Raw genomic sequence first — 25,711 nt, 5'->3', positions numbered from 1 at the left:
ATTAAATATTTTAATTAATAAATCTTCCAGTAGACCTATTCATGAGAGTCATTTTGACAGATCACAGTAGGAAAAGCACAATTGTGAAAAATAAAATTTAATTTCGGGTTGAATTCCATTTAGCTGCTGCAGTTTAGAAGTTTTATTATTATTGTTTATACTGTCACAGTCATGTACTGGAAATCCTGTTCATCCCAAGATTATCAAAGGCTGCTAGAGTATTTTTATACAAAAATTGAATTTAAGAAACACTTTATTTAGGCCAAACCATGATAATGTGTCTGAAATGACACCAAAGTTTCTTACTCATTTCTGTAAATAAAATATGAAGTCTAAATTATTCAAAATAAACAGAGTGATCTGTGTAACTAATAAAATGAATGGAAGCTGATCTTAGTTTGACATAAACACTGGGACAGGCTTATATAAGAGGAGGTTCATTCCCCAGTCTCCCTGTGTTTCACCTTTGTTAGTGTTTCAGTGTGTCCATCCACAGTTTCATCCATGCCTCCCTGCGCTGCCAGTCTCTCTCCACTCGCCCCACCCAGCTGAAGGCGCTGCCTGCTGGTCTCATCCGTGACTCCCTCCCTCCCTCCCTCCCTCCGAACCAGGGGAAGAAACACATCTTTAATCGGGGATCAGACTGAAGGGGACGTGAGGGCGGTGTGATGTAGGCTGGTGTTTCTGTGCAGATGGTGTTTGTATCTGCTGGAGCTGGAGCTCGTGGACGCGGAGGCTGCGTTGGCTGGTCGGTGCTCGCTGAGTGACCGACTCTGACTCACGCTGCCGGGCGCTGAGATGCTGATGAGAGGACGACGCTTCTTAACATCCTCCCGTGTCGTGGATGGAGAGCGAAGCCTGAACAGCTGAGCGACGGTAGATCGGGAGCAACAGGCCGGATCGTTTCAGTCCGGAACCGAGGAGGAGTGACACCATCAGCGGCGTTGGAAGCGACATGTTCTGAGAGGGGAGCCCGGCGAGCGGCGGCGGCTGGCGGGGATGAAGACGCCGAGGCAGACGCGCCTCCTCCCGCGGTTCTGTGTCTGTGGAGTCGGTCTGATCACAGCCGCTTGGATCTTTCACCTGAATGATGTGACAGGTGCTAACTGCATTGGTTTTATTGAAGTTAAACTCCATTAGCTGTATTGTTTATAACCACGTCAATGACTACATATTCAAATGTCAGCTGTTAATAATAATACACTTAATAAAAGATCACTGCAGCCTCAAACTAATATTTTATTAGACAAAATTAATGTCATGAAGTTGAGTAAACATTATGCTTCAGTTCAGGTATTTTACAAACACTTACATAAACTATAATGGTTATAATTGTATTTTTAGTGATGTATTTATCTGTCCATTCCTCTCTTTAGGTTTACATGGACCTACAGGGGATCCTGACATCTTGTTCAAGAGAGAGCTCACCCAGCAAACAGAAGCCAACAACCAAAATGACAGCATTTCTAGATCCGGTTAGAGAGGAGAAGAGAATTTATTCTTATTCTAATTCATTCTCATTCGTCTTGTCCTTTGAAAAACAGTTCCTCGTGAGAATTTCAACTTGGAATAATGACGTTTCTAACCATTAACACACCCAGATTGAAGTTTGGGTTTGAATATTCATGCAGTGATGAATGTGCGGTCACTATGGTGATCTTGGTAACACCAGAGGGTTGTGTGTGTGTTTTGCATGAGAGCGTGTGGTCCCGTCACGATTAATCTGTTAAAGTCCATGTCCTCCCGTGCATAAACCCACCTCTCCAGTCCACATCATCCCTCATTTCTTCAAGCTGCACATCTAGATGTTTAAACACAGTTAGGCATTTGAGGGACTCAGTTGCTAGGTAACTGAATGCTGGATCCATGGTTGGATGCTGCGTGTGTCTGGAGCGGTTCAAAGTGCCTGCCCTGTGGTTAATGACCTGCTGATTAGTAGCTTCTCATCAGCAGCTCTCCCTCATCACTCGGAGCAGGTGATGAAGGACTGAGAGAGAAAGATGACCGCATCTCATAGTCTGATACTGAGATGAACAGATTTTGCTGCCAATTAGAGAGAAAGAAAAAAAAACCTAATGCCACAGGGAATTATAAGGTCTCAAAACAATTTTCTTCCAATTATCATATTTCTGTTTTCCAGAGCACTGCCTTTTTCTTGATGATAGAATATTCAGTTTGATCAGGGTGTCCAAACCCAATCATGTGGCAGGTTATCATATCAGGTCCGTGTCTCAATCCCTACATGTGACACCTCTGACTGCACAATGTTTCCTCTGTGCAGGATCTTCCATCCAAATTTGTCACAAGTTGCTTAACTCTGCTGTTTGTTACATTAATCCTCACTTGAGGTTTTATAAGTCTAATAACTAAATCAGAAAACCTTGTGAGGAAAGTCACAAGTTTCTCTGGAGGCAGTACATTTGGCATTTGTCTGAGCTTACGTATAAAGACAGTGCAGTCTGACAAAACTCTCTTAGAGACGAGAAGAGGGCGACATTGTCCAACTCAGAGTCAAGATGGCGCTGAAGGAGAAGTTTACAGGAATTGAACATTATTGAAAATAATGTACTTACCTGATTCTTGCTGTTTGTACCCCTATGGTTGAATGCACTTATTGTAAGTCACTTTGGATAAAAGCATCAGCTAAATAATATGTAATGTATGTAAGATATAATTACCTGAGGTGAGTGTGAAGTCACAATAGGTGCGCTACAAGATGCGCGACTGTGTTACCACTTCAACCTCATGCTGTCACTTCCTTTGTTGCTAAAATCTGACACACATCCAAGTCACACATACACACGTGCAGACACAAGTGAATACCTTTTCAGCTCAGAGCTACAAATGACGACCTGCTGGTTATTTTTCTCCATTAATCAAGAAAAAATACCGATTGCCAAAGGTAATATCATCAAATTGCTTGTTATGTTTGATGAAATATTCAGTTTCTAGTCAAATGAGACCAGTAGGCATGTAAACCTAAAAACAGGATTTAAGACAAAGAGTGATATTAACAATGAGGTATAAGTATGTAAAAATCACAAACTACAAAAAAGCCAAAGTAAGAAAAGGGGTTTGAAGCACTTTTACATATGTGCAATGATTTGTCATCCTCAACACAGATTATCTTTTCAGTCTTGACCTTGGGTCAGCCAGAAGTTCCTCGATTCTCATAAGAACAGAAGCGTCTTAATTGCTTTAAATTATTAAACTACGGCAACTCAGATTATTTTTATCCAGAATAAGATTTTGCTTTTGATCTAAATTTTACGATGCATGGTGAAAATGCCAATTGCAGTTTATCAGATCCCAAGCTAATGTTAATTTTATTTTTAGTTTATTTTCTTGGGCCAGAAATTGTCTATTCAAAATATTTCAATACAATCACAAAAGACGAAGAACATTGGTCACTTTCTTGATGCAAAAGTGTCTCAGCTTCAAGAAAAGTTGATGAATTGTGGCAGATTTTCTCATTTGGGATCCGTCAAACAATAACCAAGTGTTTCAGTTTTATCTCAGTGTTCAAATTCTCTCATTTAAATTATTTAGACTTACTTTGTTTCATTCATCTTAACGTTTCGCTCTCTCCATTTCTTCCATAGCTATCAGTGAGTTCCCTGAAGACATCTTCACTCTGGAGCAGAGGAGACAAGGAGCAGTCCTCCTCCATGTTCTCTGTGTGAGTATCAGCTTTACCAGAAATACATCCAGAACTTTGAAATGAAAGAATCTGCATTTTGTTGCATTAGAGCTCAGACAGACTCTTGACCAATGCAGTATCTCCTATACTTTACAGGCTATCTATATGTTTCATGCACTGGCCATCGTGTGTGATGTTTACTTTGTACCATCACTGGAGAAAGTATCAGAGGTATGAAAAACAGTGACATTTACTCTGATGTTAAGAAAATATATCCTGCCACCCAACCATCACGTGCTGTTTATTCAGAGTCAGCTCGCTTATTATTTATTAACTTATTATTTCCTCAGAAATTCACAAAGAATGTCAAAAATCACCTTGCAATGTTAAAGAAAGTGAAATGTTTTTCCTAGATCTGCCCCCTTAATCGAATTTGCTCCAAATGTTAATGGATCCTTCCTTGGCCATGGTTCCACCAAGTTCCAAGAAAAACAGTTCTGTAGTTTTTGCGTAATCCTACTAATAGACAGACAGCAATGAAAACAACCTCCCAGGCAAAAATCATTTTCCTGAGTTTCATGTTGTCCTTTTATCGTGATCGTCCAAACTCGTCTCTCCTCTAGAACCTCCAGCTCAGTCAGGATGTTGCCGGGGCAACCTTCATGGCAGCCGGGAGCTCTGCACCCGAGCTCTTCACCTCATTGATTGGTAAATACGACTCTCGTCTAATCAATTGCGCTAAGAATGGGTTAGCCCAATGATTACTCCATCAGCACTCACCTGCAATCATATGCATCTTCACGTGATTAGGACTGAGAGGAGTCAAGTGTCCACAGGCTGAAGGACTGACACTGACCCATTTCTGTATTAATTAGACATGAACAAAGACTATAATGAGAGCATGTCTAAATGTTCTACGACTTACAGCTCACAGGTACATTTCTTCCATTGTCCAGATGTTATAGCAAGAACATTTGTTTTCACGAAACAGTTCATTGCAGTGTTATAGCAGAATTTAATATGCACATCTAAAGGTTCCTATTGGAGCACATTTTTATTTCAACATTTCGATTAAATTGATCAGTCTTATATAAGGAGCTGTTACTTCAAATTCAATGGATCTCAGATGCAACACAGAATAGAGAAAGACATGTCATACACATTTGTGGAAATGAGAAAAAAAACCAACAATAATTTAAGCAATATATGGTAGATACCATCAAGAGGTTCTACTTTGACTCATCTCTCATGTCATTTTAAAAGAGAATATAAGGTCCCATTTATTATATTGGGACATGCTGCTGGAGACAAATGTCTGTCTGTGAATAAGAACAAAACCTTTGATTCTAAATGTGCTTCAAGGACATTTTCCTCAAATATCACCAATAATCAATTTTATTCTCAAAGGAAAGAAGTGTTCAGTGTGACTTTAGGCGATAATCAGTGACTATTACACAATCAGTATGAAAAGAAACATCTGTCCTGCCCCTGTGGTTATGAAAACATTTGATTTGTTGGTTTAATATGTGTGTGATGGAGAAACAATCCATCATTTCTTAAATGATTAGTTATGACTCTTGATGATGTTTGTGTTTTTAGGGGTGTTTATTACAAAGGGAGATGTGGGTGTGGGAACTATCGTGGGCTCAGCTGTCTTTAACATCCTGGTCATCATCGGCATCTGTGGCATCTTCTCCAAACAGGTAGGTTTACTCACACGCACACGCACGCACACACACACACACACACACACACACACACACACACACACACACACACGCACACACACACACTTTTCAACAAACATTTCAACCATTTTTGATTAAACTAATATTGATGTTTCATGTGTTTCCGTTCTCTGCAGCCCATCTCTCTGAGCTGGTGGCCTCTCTTTCGTGACGCTGTTTTCTACATCCTGTCCATACTGGTGCTTATCCTGGTGAGATGGTTGGTCCTGTGATTAGACTTGTAGAATGTTTGTTCTTGATGTGTAAATAAAGTTTATTTTCATTTTATTTGCAGGTGATCTATGATGAAAAGGTTGTGTGGTAAGACTGTGAAAGTTTTACTGTTCAGTCTCCTGTTGTTTGAACATCAGATCAGTTTGACTGACAGACTGACTGTTGGTGTTTGTGTTGGTGTCTCAGGTGGGAGACCATCATCCTGATCTCTATGTACGGCCTCTACATCATCATCATGAAGTGAGTCTCTCACTCCTTTTCTATCCTGTTGGTATGAACCCATCACTCTACACTCACTAATATCTGTTGTGTAGGTTCAACAGGTCTCTGTGCAGCCTGGTAGAGACGCACTGCAGCAGGGAGGGTCAGCCGTGTCTGAGCTTCCTGCGACGTACAACTGCTGTCGGAAACGCTGGAGACTGTGACAATGACATGGTGCCGCTGAAGCCAGGTGCTGGAGCTCGTGTTTGTACGTGCATTCAACAGACCCAGTGACACAGTTTATTCTGCCAGTCAAACCCAATTATGTTCCTCTGTGGATAACAAGCTGAAATAGAACTGCACCACATTGATGAAAAGAGTTTTTCCTGTCTGTCTTCTTTTCTCCTTCACAAAATCTGTCTTTACTTCGTACTTAATAAACTCTCCTCTCCTGTCTCTCTGATTTTATCTCCTGCTAATATTTGTCCATCTCCCAACATTTCCTCCAGACTCGTGCGTGGTGGCTGGACAGGACACAGGGGTGGCGATGGCGGACGAGCAGATGAACCCTCACCCCCACCAGCTCTCCTTCTCAGAGGCAAGCCTCCGCCTTCTCATGACCCTGCATTTCCCCCCCCTCACCCGCCTGCGCATGGCAGGACACATGGTCATCAGTGAGGTACACCTCACACAGTCTGTTAACACAACGTCTCGTTCCAGTGGGGGGGTTATTCAGCTAGGGTTGGTGTGCTTGTTCAGCATTTTAAACATCAATATGTCATTTTGAGATTAATACTCACATTTGTTCACAAAGATTTTTTCTAAATTTGTTTACCTTTAAGTTATAATTAACTTATAACTCAACAATATATAAATATATATATATTAGAGACACAGTATAAGATTCAGACACAAAAAAAAGAAAGCTTGACAGGTTTGCTCAGATGGGTTTGGACAGAAAATCTGGAAATAATATTAGGCTATTAGGTTGCGTTCGGACACAAAAAACAGAATATCCAATTTGTCCAATTTGGGTCGGGCTCATTTAGTTTTCTCTCTGGCTTTGATGGGTTCAGACAGAAACTTTCTTTAAGTGGAATATGAAACACCTTCCTGTTTGCTGTTAAATGGACATCAAGTAATAAATCCACAAAGAAACAGACAGATACTGTGTGAGTGCTGCCTGATGCATAATATCATCCCAGACACAAAAGCAGACTAGTCAGTCCGTAAATCTGCTTGCTCACGCTGTCTGCTCATCTGCATGTGTGCTTCTCATTTCCACTGCCACATTAAAGTGTGACAGAGCTGCCCCTGCTCTGAGGCATGTCCTCGATCAACACTTCCCAAATCCCCTCCAGCGAATGTGAGCACATACCTGGCTGCATAATCACTGCACCTGCCAGTTCTCATATTGTTATCTACAATCTGATGAAGTCATTTCCACAAGCTCGCAGCACTCTATCCTGTCATCTTATTTTCTTTCATTTTTCCCTCCATCTTTTCTCTGACTCCTCTCCCCACCCACAGAGGCAGAGGCTGATTCGGTCTCGGGTTGGCCTAGAGGAGGGGGCCGCTTCAGGGGAGGAGGGTTCGGGTGCTAGCGGTCTAAGGGGCAGGGAGAACGGGTCGGTGGCTGAGGGAGACAGGCAGACGCTGGAGGGAGAGAGGGAGATGGGTAAAGAAGTGGCAGTTGGGACGAGTGGGGGAGCACCTTCTAAAGAGGAAGAGGAAGAGGAGGAAGAGCAGGAGGAACGAGAGGACGAGGACTCTCCATTCAAACCCTTCAATGTGCCAGGTGCGTGGTTAAAGATAGCATATGCAACAATTCTTAATTGAAATGTCTAGAAAACTATAAGCTAGACCTATATTATATATATGTTATTGACTTGTGTACTTACCCTATCTAAAATGTTTCCAACAATGTTCAAACTGAGAGAATTATTCAAGGTAACGGAACGTCTCATTTTGTTTGATCCACTTTGCTTGTGTCATTTCTACTGTGGCAAAGGAAAAATACACTGTCAGCAAATGATAAAACCCGAACACTTTACCTCATCCTCAACATGATTTCCACCTGAGTTGTGTCAGGGTAGATTTTCATCTGCAACGGTGGTGAAGGCAACAACTCCCATGATCCTAAGCTGGGGGTTAGAGTTTCATTTGGGGTTTATTTCTTTTAATTTGTGTCAAATATCTAACTCAAGCTCAAAGATCACTGTGGCTCCTACACATCTGTTGACCTGCTACAGGTCAAAGTCGATTTCTTTATCAGTCATATTTATTTATATTTATTAGTCTGAGTAGACTAATATGTGTGGCTCCAAAAAACATCCCCTTTCTTTATATTATTTCAAAGGATGCGTCAAACTCAGGAAAGGATTGGAAAGGAAGGAAAGGAAAGGAAAGGAAAGGAAAGGTTTTTCAGAATAGATGGATTCATAGTTAATGGAGCTAATTAGAGAAGAGCGGCACTGAGTCTTCGACACATCCACACCAACCTGTGTGAATTATTTATAAGCCTAGATGAATCTGTAATGAATCCGTAATGATCCATGGTGTGAAATGTGTGTGTTTTCCTCATCTCGTCCACAGACGGCTGGTGTATGCGTGTGAAGTGGCTGCTCTCCTGGCCTCTGAGCGTTCTGCTTTACTTCACCATTCCCGACTGTAGCCTGCCACAGTGGGAGCGCTGGTACCTCCTCACCTTCCTCTCCTCCACGCTCTGGATAGCCCTCTTCTCCTACCTTATGGTCTGGATGGTAGGGAACACACACACACACACACACACACAAAACACACACAAAACACACATCAACACTCTTTCTTTTCGTCTCTCTAGGTGACGATAATCAGCCACACATTTGGAATCCCTGAAGTCATCATGGGCATCACTTTTCTGGCAGCCGGCACCAGTGTCCCCGACTGTATGGCCAGCCTCATCGTCGCCCGACAAGGTGTGTGTGTTTGTGATCCTCTCTCATCACACATTGACACTGTTGAATATAACTTTTCTTATCCTATGTAAAGTGTCTTTGAGCATTGTTAAAAGCACTATACCAATAACATTTCATAAAAAATATTATTATTACTACTACTACCACAACTCGTAAACCATTTACTAACTTTGCTCGTGTTGCTGCCTGTTTTGCTACAAATCTAAATAACGATGACCTCAGACATATCACAGATAAACCACTGACGGCTCCATCTTTGGATGTCAGCTGAATTCCTCTTTGTGTTTGTGCGTATGTGAAATGTTGCAGGGATGGGTGACATGGCCGTGTCCAACTCCATTGGCAGTAATATCTTTGATGTGTTGCTGGGCCTGGGTTTCCCTTGGGCACTGAGGACTATCATAGTCAGCTACGGATCAGTGGTAACACCAACTTTCTAATTCTCTATCTAATTCATCTGACCCGATTCATGATCCTTAAAACCGAGCAAGGTCCTACACATGGTCAGGGTCAGGAACCTTCTGCTTGGAGACTTTTTAACCGAGTGATAAAGACCCAAAACATGTTCTGTGGTTTCCATGGTAAAAAAATGTACTTTCATTTGAGTCATTTTGTACATCAATAGAAACTGCAATGATCCCAGTTTTGATTCTTGACTACCCACTGATATTTGCCTCAGTCAAGGAAGTGATGCTTTCAGTGCTGTTTGTCTGTTTAAACTACTACCTTCTTAAAACTTGGTGGAGAGGTGGGGTATGAGTCATGGAAGAATCCATTCATGTTGAAAAATGATTCATGGATCTTGAATATCAGGCATATTTTGATTTCTCTGAGATTTGGTGCAGTGTGCCTGTATTTAAGGGGACTGTTGGGCCTTGCTGGAGGTGTGAACTCTACTGAGTGTCATTCTTCTTAATGTAATATTGTCTAACTGCTCTCATCGTGTCCTTTCTACACAAGCTGTTTTCAGCAATAAACAAACAGTTAGCAATTATCTGGTGAACAGGGTTTAGCATTTGCTAAAGAGCCAGCTATTTCCTTCGGAGGTCGGTAGAGACCAAACATGGAGCTAAAAGAGAGTGACTATTGGACTTGTAGGGTAAAATAATGTGACTCCAAATGAGTAATAAAGTTCACCTTATCAATGTCAGTTATGTTGACATGTTAGTACAATGTGTTATAACTTCTTTTGGCAGTTGAATGCTTTTGTAAAACAATGATTTGTTTCATGTGTGTTTAGGTAACAATCAACAGCAAAGGACTGGTGTACTCAGTGATTCTGCTGTTGGCCTCAGTCACACTGACCGTGAGTGGATCTCTGTTATCAATCACATCTGTCCATGGATTTGAAATCTAATCTGATTATTTCTTCATATTGTAGCATCAGTACACAGATTCTACAGCACACCACCTGCCTGTTCTTTCTCACCGTTATTTTTTATCTGATCTTTTTCCCGTGAGAGCCTTTGATTGTATTTCCAGATTTAGTTTTTCTATTTGAGACTTTATTTCATTTTAAGGCAGTTAAACAGAAAATGAAGTTTGTCTTGTACCTTATGTTGGCTGCAGTGAGAACAGACCCTCTCTCTCTTTCGATGTATCTTGCCTCAGGTCCTGTGCGTTCATCTGAATCACTGGAGGTTGGACCGCAGGCTGGGATTCAGTCTCCTGCTGCTCTACGCCATCTTCCTCCTCTGCGCCGTCGGCTTCGAGAGGCTGTAGAGGACACACACACACACTCCAAACATTTTATGATCCAAAACTCAGACTTAGAAAAGTGGTCCAGCTGATTTTCCACTGTCACTGCAGCCATTATTAAGCATATGTATGGACAGATACATTTTCATTTCATGTTGTAATGGCTGTACATGTTTGAGCAGCATTTACACAACACCCACCGCCTGAAAATAACATGGTTTACCTTTGATAAACAAGTATTTTACATAGTTTTGTACCAAGCACCTCCAGCTCAGATTTTATGAAATCGAATGTCTCTCAATAAATTTATGAAGTATTGAATTTGTATTCTGAAAGAAAGAATATTGAAGGAACCCAAAGTATGTTGGTTTACTTACAGTATGATTAACTATTGACTGCCACAAGTAACCTCAATGATTAAACATGTACATTTATATAGTGTTTTCTCAGTCTGTGAAGCTACATAAGTTAAATGTCACGTTTTCAACATGCCTTTGTGTGTGTAGCTGTAAATGGCATCGCATGGCTGAACAACACGCTCTGGATAATTGCACTAAGCCCAATTCTCTTGGCCTCATTCATAACAGTGAGTCAGTGTAGGAGAAAATCTTTCAGTGTGTTTTGGTTGAGTGCAATAAAAACGCTTTGTTCTGTGAGGTTTCGCCTCCTCCTTTTAACAAATATAAATGCTCATTCAAACGGCTGCTGAAAATGAATGACCCTGATTTTCAAATTTGAGAATAACAGCAACGAGAGAATCGAATCTAAATGCCAGTCTAGTTATTTAAAGCAACAGTGGACACGTAATTCAAAGTGATTTTTATTTCAGTCAGGCTAAATTGGCTTTCATACCAAATAAATGTAAAAATAAAAATAGTACAACAAAGTACATAATTTTACAAATACTCATAATGGAGGTCTGACATTTCAGAATAATCAAATAAATTCAAACATGTCACAGTCATAACAAAAATATAAAAAGTCAATACAGTACATAGAATGTATTAGGAGCTATATACTTGAAGTGTTTGCTATACGATAGACTTTACAAAATTCTACTAGAAAAACTCCCAATACCAATGGATTATCAGGTAATATAAAATGTAAAAAAAAAAAGTTACAAACAATATGACAAAAACCACTTGTGATGTGAGTGTGTGCGCATTCGTACAGGTGCAGTCTGCATGCAAATCTGCCTCAGTGTGACAAATGATAAAAGCAGCTACAGTTGGTTAATGGTTCTGTGTGTCGTCGCTCTGACAGCAGCTGTTTACAATCACTGGTGAAGGACGATGTCACTGTCGAACTGTTTCTAGAAAGCTACCACAAAAACATCTTTGAGAAACGGATGCAACTTCATGGTCACGAGTCTTGTGTGTTGGCTAAAAACATGGATCTGCTATCAGTTTCTGACTCGGGTTATTCAAAATAAGAGAATTTTAGCTTTGTCTGATGGAGAGAAAAGTTTGAAAAATGACATTATACTAAAATGTGTTGTATCTAAGGAGGCCCACCTACATTACATGCTCAGCTCTCTAGCGTTCGGTTTAACTAACTCATAGATCCAGTAACAGAATCAGCGATGAAAGGTTGGTTTCGCAGCAAAAACCCTAAAGTAGCGAGGCCCGAAGTTTTGTGCTAAGAGCTTTAACAAGTCAAAGTCATCGTCCTGCTGAATTAAAATGAAACACAAGGCTAAACCCTTGGTGATAGTGACGACTTTCTGTGTGACGTGTGTATTTTCATATGATGGACCTTGGCACTGAGCGGATCCCTTCAGGGAACCTCTTCAAAAGATGACCAATGCGATGAATCAGACAGAAGTCCACGGACAAACGCCACCACACGAGTCCACTACAACAAGAACAATAATAATAATGACAATAATAAGAATAATCCTGGACAATACACATGGTGAATTTGTCTTTTTCCCACATTCAGGGAATAAAAATAGATAATTTTGGCAAAAAAAAAAAAAACATCTTGACAGTCCACACTGTGTCTTTGAGTGTGGGTGACAGGGTGCAGATAATTAGCGTGTGATGCCAATCCGTTTGCTCCTGGGAGCTCCCATGGAGACAGCAGTTACTATGGTTACTTCATGCTCTCTGTCTCGTGTGTGTGTGCATGTGTGTGCATGTGTGTGCATGTGTGTGCATGTGTGTGTATGTGTGTGTATGTGTGTGTATGTGTGTGTGTGTGTGTGTGTGTGTGTGTTTTACGGCAAGCTGCATTGACTTTGTAGGCAGGTTAGTGGCGGTTTGATCCCCATCTTGACTGATCTGAGGTCTGTTTTGGTTTTGCGTTTCTCCCCGTTGACGCTGTAGATATGAAGGCTTCTGAAGCTGGTCTGCGATCTGGCTCAGCTACATCTGGACAGAGCCTGCAGCTCCGGACTGAGAGGTCGGGTGTTTTTCAATCGGGGGGTGTGGGGTCCCGTTGCTGACGGGGTCCGATTTACTGATGTGATGTCACTCGGGGGCGGAGCCCTGGTTCTGCTGGTATATGGAGGCTTTGTCCTTCAGCAGAGCCAGACACAGGTGGCAGCTCCAGCTCCCTGGAAAACATACGAGCACAGCAAAGAGGAGTCAAGAACCGTGGGCGTAGAAACACATCATCACGCATCACTTTGATTTAATTTAGAGAAGAATGTGCTCTCTAAAAGTGTGTTTGTGTTTAAGGTTGCATTGTGCTGCAAGGATTCCTGAGAGCTCTTCAAACGAATGATTAGAGCAAAAACGAGCGGATGAGGTCTGAGGGGGGTTTGGATGACGAAGGTGACCTCCGTGGCACTGGTCTTTAAAACCCAGAGAAGTTCTACAGTAAAACAACATGCACGTGTAGTTTGAGTCTGTTAACTTGAAGGGAAGTGTTAATGGTCAGCTCACCCTCAGGAGGTTCAGTCATGGGGGGACTTAAACAGTACATGTGGTAGCCTCGGTCACAGTCATCACAGAACAGCAGCTGGTCCTGTGAACACACAACAGCAACAAGTTCACTCTCATGACCCGATAGGAGGAGATCACACACTTATCACCAAGTAACAGAATGTGTCCAGTCACAAATATCACAATCGTGCATCATTTTTGCTTTATCTATAAATGTAATCATTTCAATTTGACCGAAATGTATAAAGTCAGGCTGCTCACTGAACATTAATATTTGACTATCTTCATATCTTAAAAGTACACCCATAACATCTTGCACCAAAGGGTTCATTTTATAATGGCATATAATATTGGCATTAAGGTACACTTTTCCTTTAACGCCACAATTTCAACCACAGCAGCTTGTTACCATGTCAACAATGATCTTTTTGGAAAACACTGAAGACACATTTGCTGAGAATAGACTCACGTCATTCTCTGAAGTGCCGCAAACATTGCAGCACTTGCACTCAATGCACTGCCAGCGGTATGTCTTCACCGCTGCCATCATCACGGGTGTGAACTGCAGGCATGTCGGGTGGCCTGCAGGAAGGAAACACCGGGGATTAACACAAGTAACAACTTTAACGAGGCACAGCAGATTTGTCAAGCTTTGGATTTGGAATTAGGGGTTTGGAATAACAGTGATACATTTTTTTTTTCCAAAGCTGGAATCACAACTGAAAAAGTGTGAGGACTGGATGAATGAGTGTGTAGCTGCTCTGAAGTTAATCAACACTTCAATAGAAATTTTCAGTTCAGAAACACCAGCAAATATTACCCCACACATCCATGTTAGTCCTGAGAGAACGTTCTCTTCCAGCAGCGGGCCTTAGCAAACAGTCAACTAGTAATGTAGGGACAGGAAAAGGTCATACCTGAGCGTCCACAGTCTGAGCAGGATACCAGCTCTTCTGATTGGCCAGTCTTCTGGTTCATGGTGGAGTCGCCCAGACAGAAATCACAGTAATCGTTGGGCAGCGCCAGTCCATTGGGACCCTTCTTGGTAGCTGAGCAGGAGAGTAGGTAAAGAGATGATTCAGTGCACACGAGAACTGACACACTCAACCAACAAGGACGACCAGTTAAACCCTCTGTCTTCTTCTTCCACATGAACAAAGCCCGAAAGCTGCTCTCCACTTAAAATACAGTTTACAAATCAAATGTATTTTAGGCTTTAAAGTACAAACATGTTTATGCCATGTCTGCCAACAACAGTATCAGTAACTGGCTGATGATGCATTGAATCATGATCCAAACGAATGAATGACTGACAACTGACAAATTGCACTTGTTGCAATGCGATGGATATGTTGGGGTACAAAAAAAAGAAGAAAAACATGATAGATGATATGCTGAAAAAAAAAAAAATGGCACGAATCCCAAATGTGAAAGCATATTTCAGTCGAGAACATGAAGTCTAGTCCCCCAAAACCAGTATGAAAATCAAAAAAAAAAAATTAAAAGAGTAGGGGGAGAAAAAAGAATGAGAGAGAGACTTCCCATGAACAAACACAAACATGCTACACAGCATGCAACCACACCTCCCTCCCTCTCTCTCTGTCTCTCTCTCAGCACTAGAGAGTGACTCACTCTTCTGCTCCTCAGGCTGGCGAGGAGTGGGTGGTGCCTCGATCTCCTCGCGGTCCTCGCCCTCCTCCTCGGCCAGATGAGAGTGTGTATAGTGGTAGCTCAGGCCGGGACGGTTCTTGTAGCGCTTCCCACAGACTGACACACACACATGGGTCATACAAAAGTGTTATTGTGGCGGCCAATTCTATTTACCGTCCAAACAGGCCCAAGGTGGAACCACAAAATGCTGCTGGTCATTCCCCCAAAAATCACCTATTTGATTATTTTTTCAAAACATATTATCACACTTATTTCAAACTCATACAGCAGAGGTGAGCATTTGCACATCGAGCTACAGCCAGCAGAAGATTACAGAGCACACGTGAAGGCTTCTCAGGAAAAAAAACTCAAAAAAAAAAAACTCATCCAGTCGGGCAACTATTCCAATTTCTATGTTGTTAAACTTTAGTGCCAGATGGGGTCTTACAGATCACACCATGCATGGCAGAAGGCGTTTTTGTTTTTCAGGGGGGAAAGCAAAAGCTTTAAAAAAGGAAGTTGGTACTCACTGTCGCAGGCATAAGGTTTGTCTCTCTCCTCCAGTGCTGCAGCTGCAGCCTCCATTTTCTTCTTGCCGTTCTTGTCACTGCGACCCTACATAACGAATTTAACAGTAGACCCTACTGAAACAACTCACAAGTTTCCATGTAATACAACAAACGTTAGATATTAAACAAGAACAGAAATGCTATGATGACTTACAATTTAAGAGCATTCACTATCAAGTATAAAACCAAAAAGATAAATAAATCAACTAAGAAGAAAATAAAGAATCAAACCCTTTATTTTTGTGTAAAGCTACAACTAAGGATTATTTTCCTCATTTCATTCTTTCAATTACTTGTTTATCTATAAAACATTACAAAACAGAAAAAGTTGATATGTTTAAATGTCAAATTATTCAAATTATTATTATGTAATCACAAATTATAGCGTTTTAAAACCCTAAAACACCAAATGTTTGCCTACAAAAATGACTCTGTTGAAGAAAAACATGCAACAAAAGGTGAAATAAAATATCTCTGGGCTATAATCTGTGGTTAAACTGATCAGAAATGTGTGTCCTACATTTAAACTGATCACTGTGATGTTTTCACCCAACACACTAATACACACACTAATCCTTTGGGATCCAAAAGGGCCAGACAGCTGAATAAGATGTGGTACACACCTTGGACTTGCTCTTCCCTCGTCTCTTGGGAGTCTCATCCTCAAAGTCTTCATCGTCCAGGTCATCCAAGTAGTCATCGTGGTCCAGGACTCTCTGCAGGGAGAGGGTCTGGATTAGGTCTTTAATGTATAGACTGTGTGTGACTGGAAAGAACTTATGTCCCGGATGTTTATCTGTTTTAAGATATGTTTTTTTTTTTTTAATCTTTTTTTATTGAGGTTCAGCAGTCCACATATTGTCCTTTACATATAGTTCCTGCAGAACCATACTTTTTTATACAACAAAAGAAAGCTTACATATAAACATACACACACATAAACATAAACACACCACCAGATTGACACCCAATTCTAAACTATGTCAGCGACATCCATGTTGCATCACTTATTGAGGAACATTAAAGCTCAGACCAGAGGGGTCCACAACATCTAAAACAGGTCCCATGTTGTCATGAAGGGTATAAGTCAGTTTTTCCAGAGGGACTATGCTCAACACCTCCTTGTACCAATCGTCCAGTGTAGGAATGTCCTTATGAATCCAAAACTTGAGAATAGTCCTTCTTGCCATATACAAGAGTATTCCGATGAGTTTTGCATTATAATGATTTCCCGCGTTCGGAATTTTTGGCTAAAACACACTGAAGAGGTGATAAATCCAAGTTATGCCCAATCAGAGTGTCTAGCTCTTTCTTCACCTCCGTCCAAAACACTTGCAACTTTCAGCATTTCCAAAACATGTGTGCATAAGTACCAATTTCTCTATCACATTCCTGTGAGAGCCTGCCTCTCAACAGAGGTGTATAGTGGAGCCTGTGCAATATTTTAAATTGTCTCTATCTGTCATTATTACAGCTCAGGATGGTTAATGTGTTTTTTATGATTGTAGTCCAAGTATCCTCATCTATCTGGCTATCCAAATCAATTTGCCACTGTCTTCGTATATGGTCGGTGGAATAGTTTGAGTTTACATCAAAAGCTTCATACATACAGGAAATAAATCTTTTTGGCAAAGGTTGAATAAGTAGATTTTCCAAAAAGGATGAGCTAGAGGTTTGCATGTTCTTGATTATATAATGACGAATTTGTAGGAATCGGAAGAAATGGGACTGCCGCAGAGAATATTTAATCTTCAAACTGTCAAATGGCTCCATTATTCCTCCTGTAAATAGTTTGGCAAGCTGGTCTAGTCCTTTTTAAGATATGTTTTAAATTCTAATTCTGGTTGTCAAGTCTTTGAGTATTTATGAAACAACGTCCTGGGACAGGTGGTTGCTCTAACTGGTGAGTATTGATCCTTATTCAAGACCATTATTCTCTGTTCTCTCTGCTGAGCTATGCAATGAATATGATTAAAAGGCTGATAGCCAAACAGCTCCTCTGACCATGACTGACTTCAAAGTAAAGAAATGTATTCGGTTTAAGATGAGAGCTTAAATTATGCAGCGCTGGAATAGACAGTGGTCTGTGATACACTATTCTGAACTCAAAAAGCAGTCATTTAAAAAAAGACTAATCTCAAACTGAAGCTGCATAATGAAAGCAAACAATCATAAAACAATCTAAACCTGTTTATACACAGTGTCCAGTACGTTACAGCTGCATTGTCACTAATCAAAAATGTCCCGCTAACTTTGAGCCTGACCTTGCGAATGCGCCCGGAGGACGTGTGAGTGGCCGTGGATGTGGCAGGAGGCTCCACGGTGGCTGGGTCATCCTCAGGGCCAAGGGGGGCTGACACCCCACTCCTCCTGTCGAGGGGCTCCCCTTTCAACAGGGCCTCCAAGCTGCTGCCATCCACAGCGCCCAATGTGTCACGCTTTATACCCAGTTCCAACTCTGCTGCAAACATCAAAACAACAGTAATGCATGTGACAAGACAACACAACACAAAGACAGGAAAAGACGTGCCAGCATAACCAATGAATAAAAATAACAGAGGCTTCTATTCACAATTTTAAAGTATAAATAGATAATTAATATTTATAAAACCAAATTTCACCAGTAAAGTTCCACCAGCATGAAGGAAAAAGTTATGATACCTGCTTTGAGAGGAGGGAAAGCCAAGCGAGGGTCCTCAGGGGGATGTGAACGCCGCTTCTTCCTCCAGCGACGGGCTGGGTAGGTGTAGAGCTGCCCCGGAGCTACACCTATTGTGACATATCACAGGACAAATGGATAAAACCAAAAGATAAGTGAGCTGTGACGTGACCTTTGGCATGTGTAACTCTGTAAATAATGGACTATTATGTGCCTGATTGTGTGCTTACTGGAGAGGTGGCATGCAAAAATAAAAAAAAACATAATTATCATTTAGACTGTTTGGCAAAAATAATCAACAAATCGACATAAAACAAGAACTTTTATCACTCGTTTTACAGAATGATAACATGATTTAATGATATCATATATACTATAACTGAACTGAAAGTCAATCACCAATCATATACCTGCACTCCGGTGTCTCTTCTCCATCCAGATGTAACAGTTGGACTGGGCGACCCCAGTCTGAGAGTCCAGGAAAGGCATGAGGATGCTGCGCTCAGCACACAGACGCGCGTTGTAACTGTGACACTGCTCCATGGCATCTCTGTAATACTGCTCTCCCAGCCTGAAGTCAAATAACACCGATCGGGACAGACCGTTAATAATCATTGCTGACGGAATATTGCAAATCAAACAGTTGAAACGACATACAGTGAGTCAAACTCTGCACAGTTTTAATTTTACTAAAGCACAAAGTATCTCTTAATGTATGTAATCTACTCTAGTTCCACCATTTTTATTCTTTAACATGGTGTTGAATTAGATTTTTTTTTCTCTGTAACCTCTAACAGAGAATTATCTGTGCTATTTTATAAAAACATACAAATATTATTACTAGGGATACAACTGATAATTTATATTTCCCAAATCCCAATGTGACTTCTTAAAATGTTATATGTTATATGTTCTTAAATTGACAAACCAAATGTGGTTGGTAATGGTTGATTAATCGACTGGTTACTGCAGCTCCAAATATTACATACACAAAAATACAACTCTTTCCTCTTACTGAAGAAAACCATGAAAATGATTTCAATATATGTGCAATACAGTAACACCATATGTTCCGTTTAAATTGTATATACTATATAAAGCATTTCTATGTTTTTTTACTGTATATTTGCTTTTACTGAGTGAGTTTTTCACTGTCCCCTCAGCTGCTGAAACACTGCAAATCCCCCCATAGTGTGAGTAATAAAGGATTAAATAACATTTAATAATTATGACCACGGTATGTAATAAGTTAAAAATATTAACTTTTAACATTTAAACGTCCTCCCTGATTAAGAAATTACATCATGGTGATAATTCCCTTTATTATTTTACAGAGTTTCTACCTGGGTAATACTGTTATGCACTAATTTCCTCTTACCTGCCAAGATACAGAATAATTACCACCCTGATCCTTCAGTCATTCTCAGTCTATCAACATTGTTGTGCTCACCAGTTAGAAAATAAAAGACAGATTTATCATAAATCAAAATTTCCACATTATAAACTCATTTCGTTAAGTTGCAGTGAGGCTGGTAAAGTTACACTTGTCACTCGACAACACATTATGATCAACAACTGGTGCAACACAAAAGAACAGTGTAATCTCTGGACTGATATTTACTGCACAATTCTAATACACTGTATTTCATAATCCCACTTCCTGTTCTCTGTGATTTCTGAGCAGTATCATAATGTGGCAGCCATTTTCAGAAACGTTAAATAAAAGGAATGACAGTGGTGACGATTACGCGGCTTTCCTCATAAATACACTTTTTCCTGTCCTCCTCCCTCTCGCCGGAGTCGATCGTGTTACTCTGTGTGCTGCTCACAGACGGATCTCTCTCCCGGTTCATCACCAGGACTCTTCGTCAGAACATCCAACACTAAGCGTGTCGACGCAGGGACGTCAGAACAAAAGGTTGATTGTTAGCGAGCTCTCGCCACAACAAAGCGCCCGCCAAGCCGCCTGCTCCCCGCCACATGAACCCTCTCCTCCGTGTGTGCAGCAACAGTTAGGTCACAATGTGTGTAACACAACCTCCAACACACCACTGACTGTTAAAGTTAGTGACGAGCCGCGGCTGAAACACTGCTCCACTACCATACTGTCCCACAGCTAACAGGCTAACCATAGCTCAGTGGACAACGTTATTCTCTTGGGAGACTTTTTATAGTCAACACAGATGACGCCATGTTGGCCGACTGAAGCGTTCCACAGTAGCACAACGATTAATCCTCGGTACATTCGCCTCCGCGTGGCTGGACGCTCTACTCGAACAATAAATGAAGGTAAACTTACACTTTCACAACACTGTCGACGGCGGCCGCCATGATTGCTTATTGCGGTTGTGTGAAATCTCACTGCGCATGCGCAGAGTTGTTATTTACCGTTACTGCCCCCTGCGGTGAAAACGTGCACAGCTTCTGCTGCAACACACACTACTGCTGCTGGAGTATCACACACTGCACCCAGACACACACACACACACACACACACACACTGACACACACACACACACACACACACACACTGACAAGAAGCAACTTTAAATATGCACGCAGATCGATTCAGTTATTAAAAACCAAGTTATCAATTATCTATAACTTCTTAACTTTATTTTTTTGGAGAGAGGGGAGATATATTATGTTATGTTGTGTTGAGACAAAATGATGTTATGTTGTGTTATGTTATTTTATGTTGTGTTGAGTCTACATTATGTTATGTTGTGTTATGTTGAGTAGACATTATGTGATGTTGTGTTGAGTCGACATTATGTTATGTTGTGTTATGCTATTTTATGTTGTGTTGAGTCGACATTATGTTATGTTGTGTTATGCTATTTTATGTTGTGTTGGGTCAACATTATGTTGAGTTATGTGATGATATGTGCAACCAGCACCATTTAAAACTCATCATAAAGCTGGACTTCTCAGTGCAGTTGGCAAAAACTTCAATAAACCAATCAAATTTTATAGCCCATATTCACAAATCACAATTTGTCTCATATAGCCTAACAAGGTGCGACAAGATGTCCTTAACCCTCAACAAGAGTAAGAGAAAATGACCACAAAAAAACGAATTAACTATTAACGGGGGAAGAAAACCTCAGAGACATGGGAGGGATCCCACTCCCAGGATGGACAGAAGTCCAGAATGGCTGAACACATCAACAAAATGACAATATTCACAACAATGATTAGAAGAAACAGTTTTTAGCACAATAGAAAGGTGTGTCAATGTTTGAAGTATTTGTACATAATACATTGTCTGATAGAGATGAAGGGATCAGCAATGACAATTGAAATGGAGTATTTCCAGTCATGATAGAATATGTGAGTGGCATATTGTATATCAAGGAGTCTTGTTGTAATCACTATCAGCAGATTCAAAGCACATTGAAAACTTGTTACACTCTTTAATCATATTTCAATTGTATAAACACCACATCACAACATACATAATCTCTATGAACTTCTCAAAGTAAAGATGAGACCTGAGCACAGGGACCTGATGAAATCACAGAGAAACTCAGCAGTTCACATTAAGCACAAATGGAGAGAGACAACTGTAGTGAGGGCACAGAGAGAATGAGCAGCCATTTACCTCAACTCAAGAAAGCTGAAATTACAGAAATAAAAGTAGAGGACCTGGAACAGCCATAAGTGTTGCATTCAAGCACTGACAGGTAAAAGTACAATAATAGTGTTACTAATAGATGCAATCATGTGACATCATTATAACAGCAGCAATGTAATGATGATAATAATACATTGGCTTGTTTTTTATTGAATTAGCATTCGATTTAATTTAATATCAATAATTTAATCAAGCATTTCCTCCGTTTGAATCTGTAATGATTCACCCATCACAATAGCCTCAGATTGAATTTTAGTAGATTTTAATATATGCTAAAAACGTTATGATAATTAACTAACTACCAGAAAACGAACATTAAAAATGTCTTTATTCATACATTTCCCGAAATAATATTTGGGCGTAAAATAAAAAAACAACACAAAATCAAGAATATGAAATATATGAATATTAAACACGAGCCAACCTTCCTTTAGTTTGGACGTCGACACATTCTAACGGCTAGATTTAATAGAATATTGAATAAATAAAAGGAGAACTGTTGAAAATCAGACGGTGACTGAAACAAAATCTGATCAATACTTGTGAAACATTTGATTCACCTCACATTAACATCTGTCGTGCACCTGCAGCTGTAGTTCCATGTCCGGCCTTGCGGTGGCAGTAACGCGGCACGTCGTTGACGTCAGAAAAACAAGGAAGTTAGCGGCAGCAGCAGGATGGTTGTCAACAGAGGAAAGTGAATGTCCGCTGATGGTCGATTGTCTTCCACGTGTAAGGTTGGTTGATGCACAACAGACATTTGAATGTACTGAGCCGGTAGAATGTGTCGAACTAACTAAAGGGAAGTTCGCTCGTGTTAGCCTCGGTAACAGTTCGCTCGGTTAGCTTCAATCCGTCAACGGTCTCGTGTACCGAACGTGCGGCTAAGTTCGTTAAAATGTTGCTAATGCTAATTACAACGTGTTCTACAATAGCCTGCAGCGTAACCATAGAAACTAACGCGGATACTGATATTTAACACAAATCAGGATTATCAACTTCAGTGAGGTGGGTGAAGTCTCTATGATAATTAGATCTGGAGTTTATATTGTTAAAAGTACCTTTTATACATGAGATGGAGAGAAAATATCATGAATTATGTGCTGCATACATTATTAATCTTTTTTTAATTATCAGGTAAAGTGCACACATTTCTCTATAACGTCCTCATTGCATGCATATCATCAGTGGTAATGTGGCTGTGCACACTTAAGCTAGTAAGTGTATTAGTATTAAATCCAACATGACATGCAACCATTTTTTTTGTGTCAGTCCAATTGACTTCAATATTTTATATCAGCGGAGGGCATCTCTAAATGTACAGTACAGCCAGAGCATGTAACAGGAGCTTGAAAATATATCTGTACGTAAAGTTTTCAATGGTGTCCAAACACATTTACATCAATTTTCTTATTTTACCAGCTAATGAGCTCCACTGCAGAAATGAAGGCAGCCGAGAAGGAGGGTCCAGAGGTGCAGGGGGCGGCAGCAGCAGCAGCAGAGGGACCAGGCGTCTCTGGACACCAGCAGACTTCGACAAAGCCGGCTTGGTCTTTGCTAGAGGAAGCTGCCCAGATGAAAACAGAAGGAAATGCATTCTACAGAGACAAGAACATTCGCTCAGCCATTGGCCGTTATCACCGCGCTCTCCTGATCCTTCGAGGCCTCGACTCTGACGTGATGGCGCGTGTGAAAGATTTTGGACCCAAGACACCTGCTCTCACACCAGAAGAGGAGGCATTACTGAGAAACACACAAGTGGACTGCTACAACAACTTAGCTGGTACATAAAATTTAACAACTTGCAAAGTGGAAAGAGCCCTAGAATATCCAACTCAAATGCAAATACTCTTATTTGACATAATCTATCTCCTATTTATATAGTCTTATATTTGATATACTTGTATGTATGTATCTATCTTTTTCAGCTTGTTTGCTGCAGAGAGAGAGTGTTGACTTTGCTCGTGTGCAGGAGTACAGCCTACGGGTGCTGCAGTGGCGACCAGGCAATGTCAAAGCACTGTACAGGGCAGGAGTAGCCACTCTGGAGATGGGAGATGCAGAGATGGCCAAACAGTATCTCATCCAGGCCGGCATAGAACAACCTAATGGTAAGAATAGAGCCAGCACATCGGAGTCATCCATAGCAGGCGGGTGTCTTAAACTGGCCAATAAAACAAGATCAATAATTATTACAATATATTTTTTTTTATAATGTCAATTTTGCCTTTTTGCACCACAGTAATATATTTATGTCATATCTTTGCCATGATAATTGGACAAGCCACTCTTTACAAGAGATGTACAGTATTTTTGCTTTTTTTGTATGTTGACTACTTTAGTAACCAGTTACTTTTAAGATGAAGATTTTACTCAGTGGAGAATATTTATTTTAAAATCAAATCATCTGAATACTTACCCTGATCATACCAGGGAGAGAGGAGACAGGTGGTGGAGAAGTTAACTCTGGTGCTGTTGTTGGGTCAAGGCTGAGCTGGCACCGCAGCATTTTTCTCAACAAAAAAACCCCCCAAAAGATATCTTCATTATTAATTACCTGTATGTTTTAAGGTTGTAGAGGAGTACAGATACAAATAGTTGCACTCTGGAGCCCTGCATTAAAGAAATAGTTGGGAGACTATGCTTTTCCTTTCTCCAGTGCAACATGTTCAATGTTACAAAAGCCCCATAAAGTGAGGCTCACGTTGCTGTCTTGCCGAATAAGTGCATTCTGCCAGATGTCACGTTTCCATCACTGCCGATAGGAGCCGGAGCCGAATAAAACGTGTGTCTACTGCACAGTCATTTAACCGGGAGTTAATCCCTTACCATTGCAAACAAAAGCCAGATGTTGTGGGTTTTACTGGGTTTTTTGACCAGTTGAAAAGGGGCTAAAGTCTGCCTATCAGTATTTCACCCATTGAACAAAAGAGGTAGAACTTGAAAAGTCTGGATTAGTGGTCTGGCAGATAGAATATTTGAGGCTCTGCGAAGTCAGAGCTGAAAATGATCAAATTTAGTGCAAACTGTAATATTATTCACTGAACTAATTCATCACTGTCAGTTCATTAAGTTTTCATGTCCTTGTTTTTCATTCAAGGACATTTTGCTCCATGAAGTAATTGCTTTATAAATCAAATCCACTCATTTAATTTATCATTTAACACCTCAAGCACAATCCTGCTGATTCTCTCCAAACCTTCTCCTGCATATTTGAAGAAAGCCTTTTCTGAAACAAAACATCTCCATTTTTCTGTCTCAGATGCTAATGTGAGGAAGCAGCTGCACAGGGCTGAGGAAAAACTGAATCGGGAGCTACAAAAAGAAAAGGCCATGTATCGAGGCATGTTTTCCTCTGGCCTGAAGAGCGGATCTGGAGAAGCGGTTAACCAAACCAACAGAGCTGGGGACGGAGTTTAGTCTGCCAGCCAACACCTCAACCTTAGAAAGACTGCTGATCACAAACCAACTGGAGAATGATCCCACGTCCTGAAACACTAGTTCTACTGAATCTCCTAGATATTTGAGGTGAGCTCAGTAACGCAGGGATTGTACATTCTACAGAATACTGGTACACAGTCTGTATGAAAGTAAAGATGTCACTGCTGAAAATAGTAAGAAGACAGGAATGTTAGTTTCCTAGCAACATGGAAAGAGATGGTTTTTTGCCCAGCAGAGCGTGAGTTTGGATATTTCACAGGAATGTGAGACTCATCATGTAATACTCAATATTCTGATAGTGAATCATGATCGCAATTGTCTGGTCAGTTGTGTGAATGTTAATTTTTTGAGTTTTCAAGTAAAATATTTTTTTATAAATTTTGTCCAAGCTCTGTTGTCTTTTCTTTTTT

The 25,711-nt window shown here is 40.6% G+C and overlaps 3 protein-coding genes across 9 annotated transcripts; 2 read left to right on the top strand and 1 right to left on the bottom strand.

The window, feature by feature from the left end:
- Positions 1 to 49: 49 nt before the first annotated feature.
- On the top strand, positions 50 to 12,436 carry LOC109636819 (sodium/potassium/calcium exchanger 3-like). Of its 4 annotated transcripts, none has more exons than XM_069531298.1 (17): positions 50 to 1,099; positions 1,377 to 1,475; positions 3,603 to 3,679; positions 3,797 to 3,871; positions 4,264 to 4,348; positions 5,240 to 5,343; positions 5,505 to 5,579; positions 5,663 to 5,688; positions 5,788 to 5,841; positions 5,916 to 6,052; positions 6,312 to 6,400; positions 7,333 to 7,600; positions 8,398 to 8,564; positions 8,645 to 8,759; positions 9,069 to 9,181; positions 10,000 to 10,065; positions 10,371 to 12,436. In XM_069531298.1, exons 1-17 carry the CDS (start codon positions 1,000 to 1,002, stop codon positions 10,479 to 10,481), a joined length of 1,761 nt encoding a protein of 586 aa, XP_069387399.1. In that variant the 5' UTR covers positions 50 to 999; the 3' UTR covers positions 10,482 to 12,436. The 4 variants fall into 4 exon arrangements, with proteins under 4 accessions (XP_069387399.1, XP_069387397.1, XP_069387398.1 ...); XM_069531296.1 differs by having other exon boundaries at positions 6,312 to 6,481; XM_069531297.1 differs by having other exon boundaries at positions 5,916 to 6,070.
- On the bottom strand, positions 11,265 to 20,664 carry LOC109627145 (zinc finger protein ubi-d4). Of its 4 annotated transcripts, none has more exons than XM_069531299.1 (11): positions 20,523 to 20,663; positions 18,634 to 18,794; positions 18,226 to 18,333; positions 17,829 to 18,025; positions 16,188 to 16,280; positions 15,526 to 15,610; positions 14,978 to 15,112; positions 14,263 to 14,394; positions 13,815 to 13,927; positions 13,346 to 13,427; positions 11,265 to 13,014 (listed from the first exon to the last, which is right to left on the bottom strand). In XM_069531299.1, the coding sequence occupies exons 1-11, from the start codon at positions 20,552 to 20,554 to the stop codon at positions 12,929 to 12,931; spliced, it is 1,224 nt and encodes a 407-aa protein (XP_069387400.1). In that variant the 5' UTR covers positions 20,555 to 20,663; the 3' UTR covers positions 11,265 to 12,928. The 4 variants fall into 4 exon arrangements, with proteins under 4 accessions (XP_069387400.1, XP_069387401.1, XP_069387403.1 ...); XM_069531300.1 differs by having other exon boundaries at positions 17,829 to 18,022; XM_069531302.1 differs by lacking the exon at positions 14,978 to 15,112 and having other exon boundaries at positions 17,829 to 18,022; positions 20,523 to 20,664.
- On the top strand, positions 19,721 to 25,683 carry ttc9c (tetratricopeptide repeat domain 9C). Its single transcript, XM_069531305.1, has 5 exons — positions 19,721 to 20,512; positions 22,451 to 22,597; positions 23,283 to 23,643; positions 23,789 to 23,971; positions 25,123 to 25,683. Exons 2-5 carry the CDS (start codon positions 22,562 to 22,564, stop codon positions 25,278 to 25,280), a joined length of 738 nt encoding a protein of 245 aa, XP_069387406.1. The 5' UTR covers positions 19,721 to 20,512; positions 22,451 to 22,561; the 3' UTR covers positions 25,281 to 25,683.
- The last annotated feature ends 28 nt before the right edge of the window (positions 25,684 to 25,711 follow it).

Source organism: Paralichthys olivaceus, chromosome 9 (genome assembly GCF_024713975.1).
Source record: "Paralichthys olivaceus isolate ysfri-2021 chromosome 9, ASM2471397v2, whole genome shotgun sequence".
NCBI lineage: Eukaryota > Metazoa > Chordata > Actinopteri > Pleuronectiformes > Paralichthyidae > Paralichthys > Paralichthys olivaceus.
Note: the sequence above shows the minus strand (reverse complement) of the source record. Positions and strands in the feature narration are given on the sequence as shown.

Bases quoted from the DNA above. Each gene is read 5' to 3' on its own strand.
- LOC109636819 (XM_069531295.1), top strand. From the start codon at position 1,000: ATGAAGACGCCGAGGCAGACGCGCCTCCTCCCGCGGTTCTGTGTCTGT. The intron at 3,872-4,263 runs GTATGAAAAACA...TCTCTCCTCTAG, and splicing joins CACTGGAGAAAGTATCAGAG to AACCTCCAGCTCAGTCAGGA. The intron at 5,344-5,504 runs GTAGGTTTACTC...CGTTCTCTGCAG, and splicing joins GTGGCATCTTCTCCAAACAG to CCCATCTCTCTGAGCTGGTG.
- LOC109627145 (XM_069531299.1), bottom strand. From the start codon at position 20,554: ATGGCGGCCGCCGTCGACAGTGTTGTGAAAGT. The intron at 15,113-15,525 runs GTGAGTACCAAC...TGTGTGTGTCAG, and splicing joins CAAACCTTATGCCTGCGACA to TCTGTGGGAAGCGCTACAAG. The intron at 13,928-14,262 runs GTATGACCTTTT...TCCTTCCTGCAG, and splicing joins CTCAGACTGTGGACGCTCAG to GCCACCCGACATGCCTGCAG.
- ttc9c (XM_069531305.1), top strand. From the start codon at position 22,562: ATGTCCGCTGATGGTCGATTGTCTTCCACGTGTAAG. The intron at 22,598-23,282 runs GTTGGTTGATGC...TTATTTTACCAG, and splicing joins GATTGTCTTCCACGTGTAAG to CTAATGAGCTCCACTGCAGA. The intron at 23,972-25,122 runs GTAAGAATAGAG...TTTCTGTCTCAG, and splicing joins CGGCATAGAACAACCTAATG to ATGCTAATGTGAGGAAGCAG.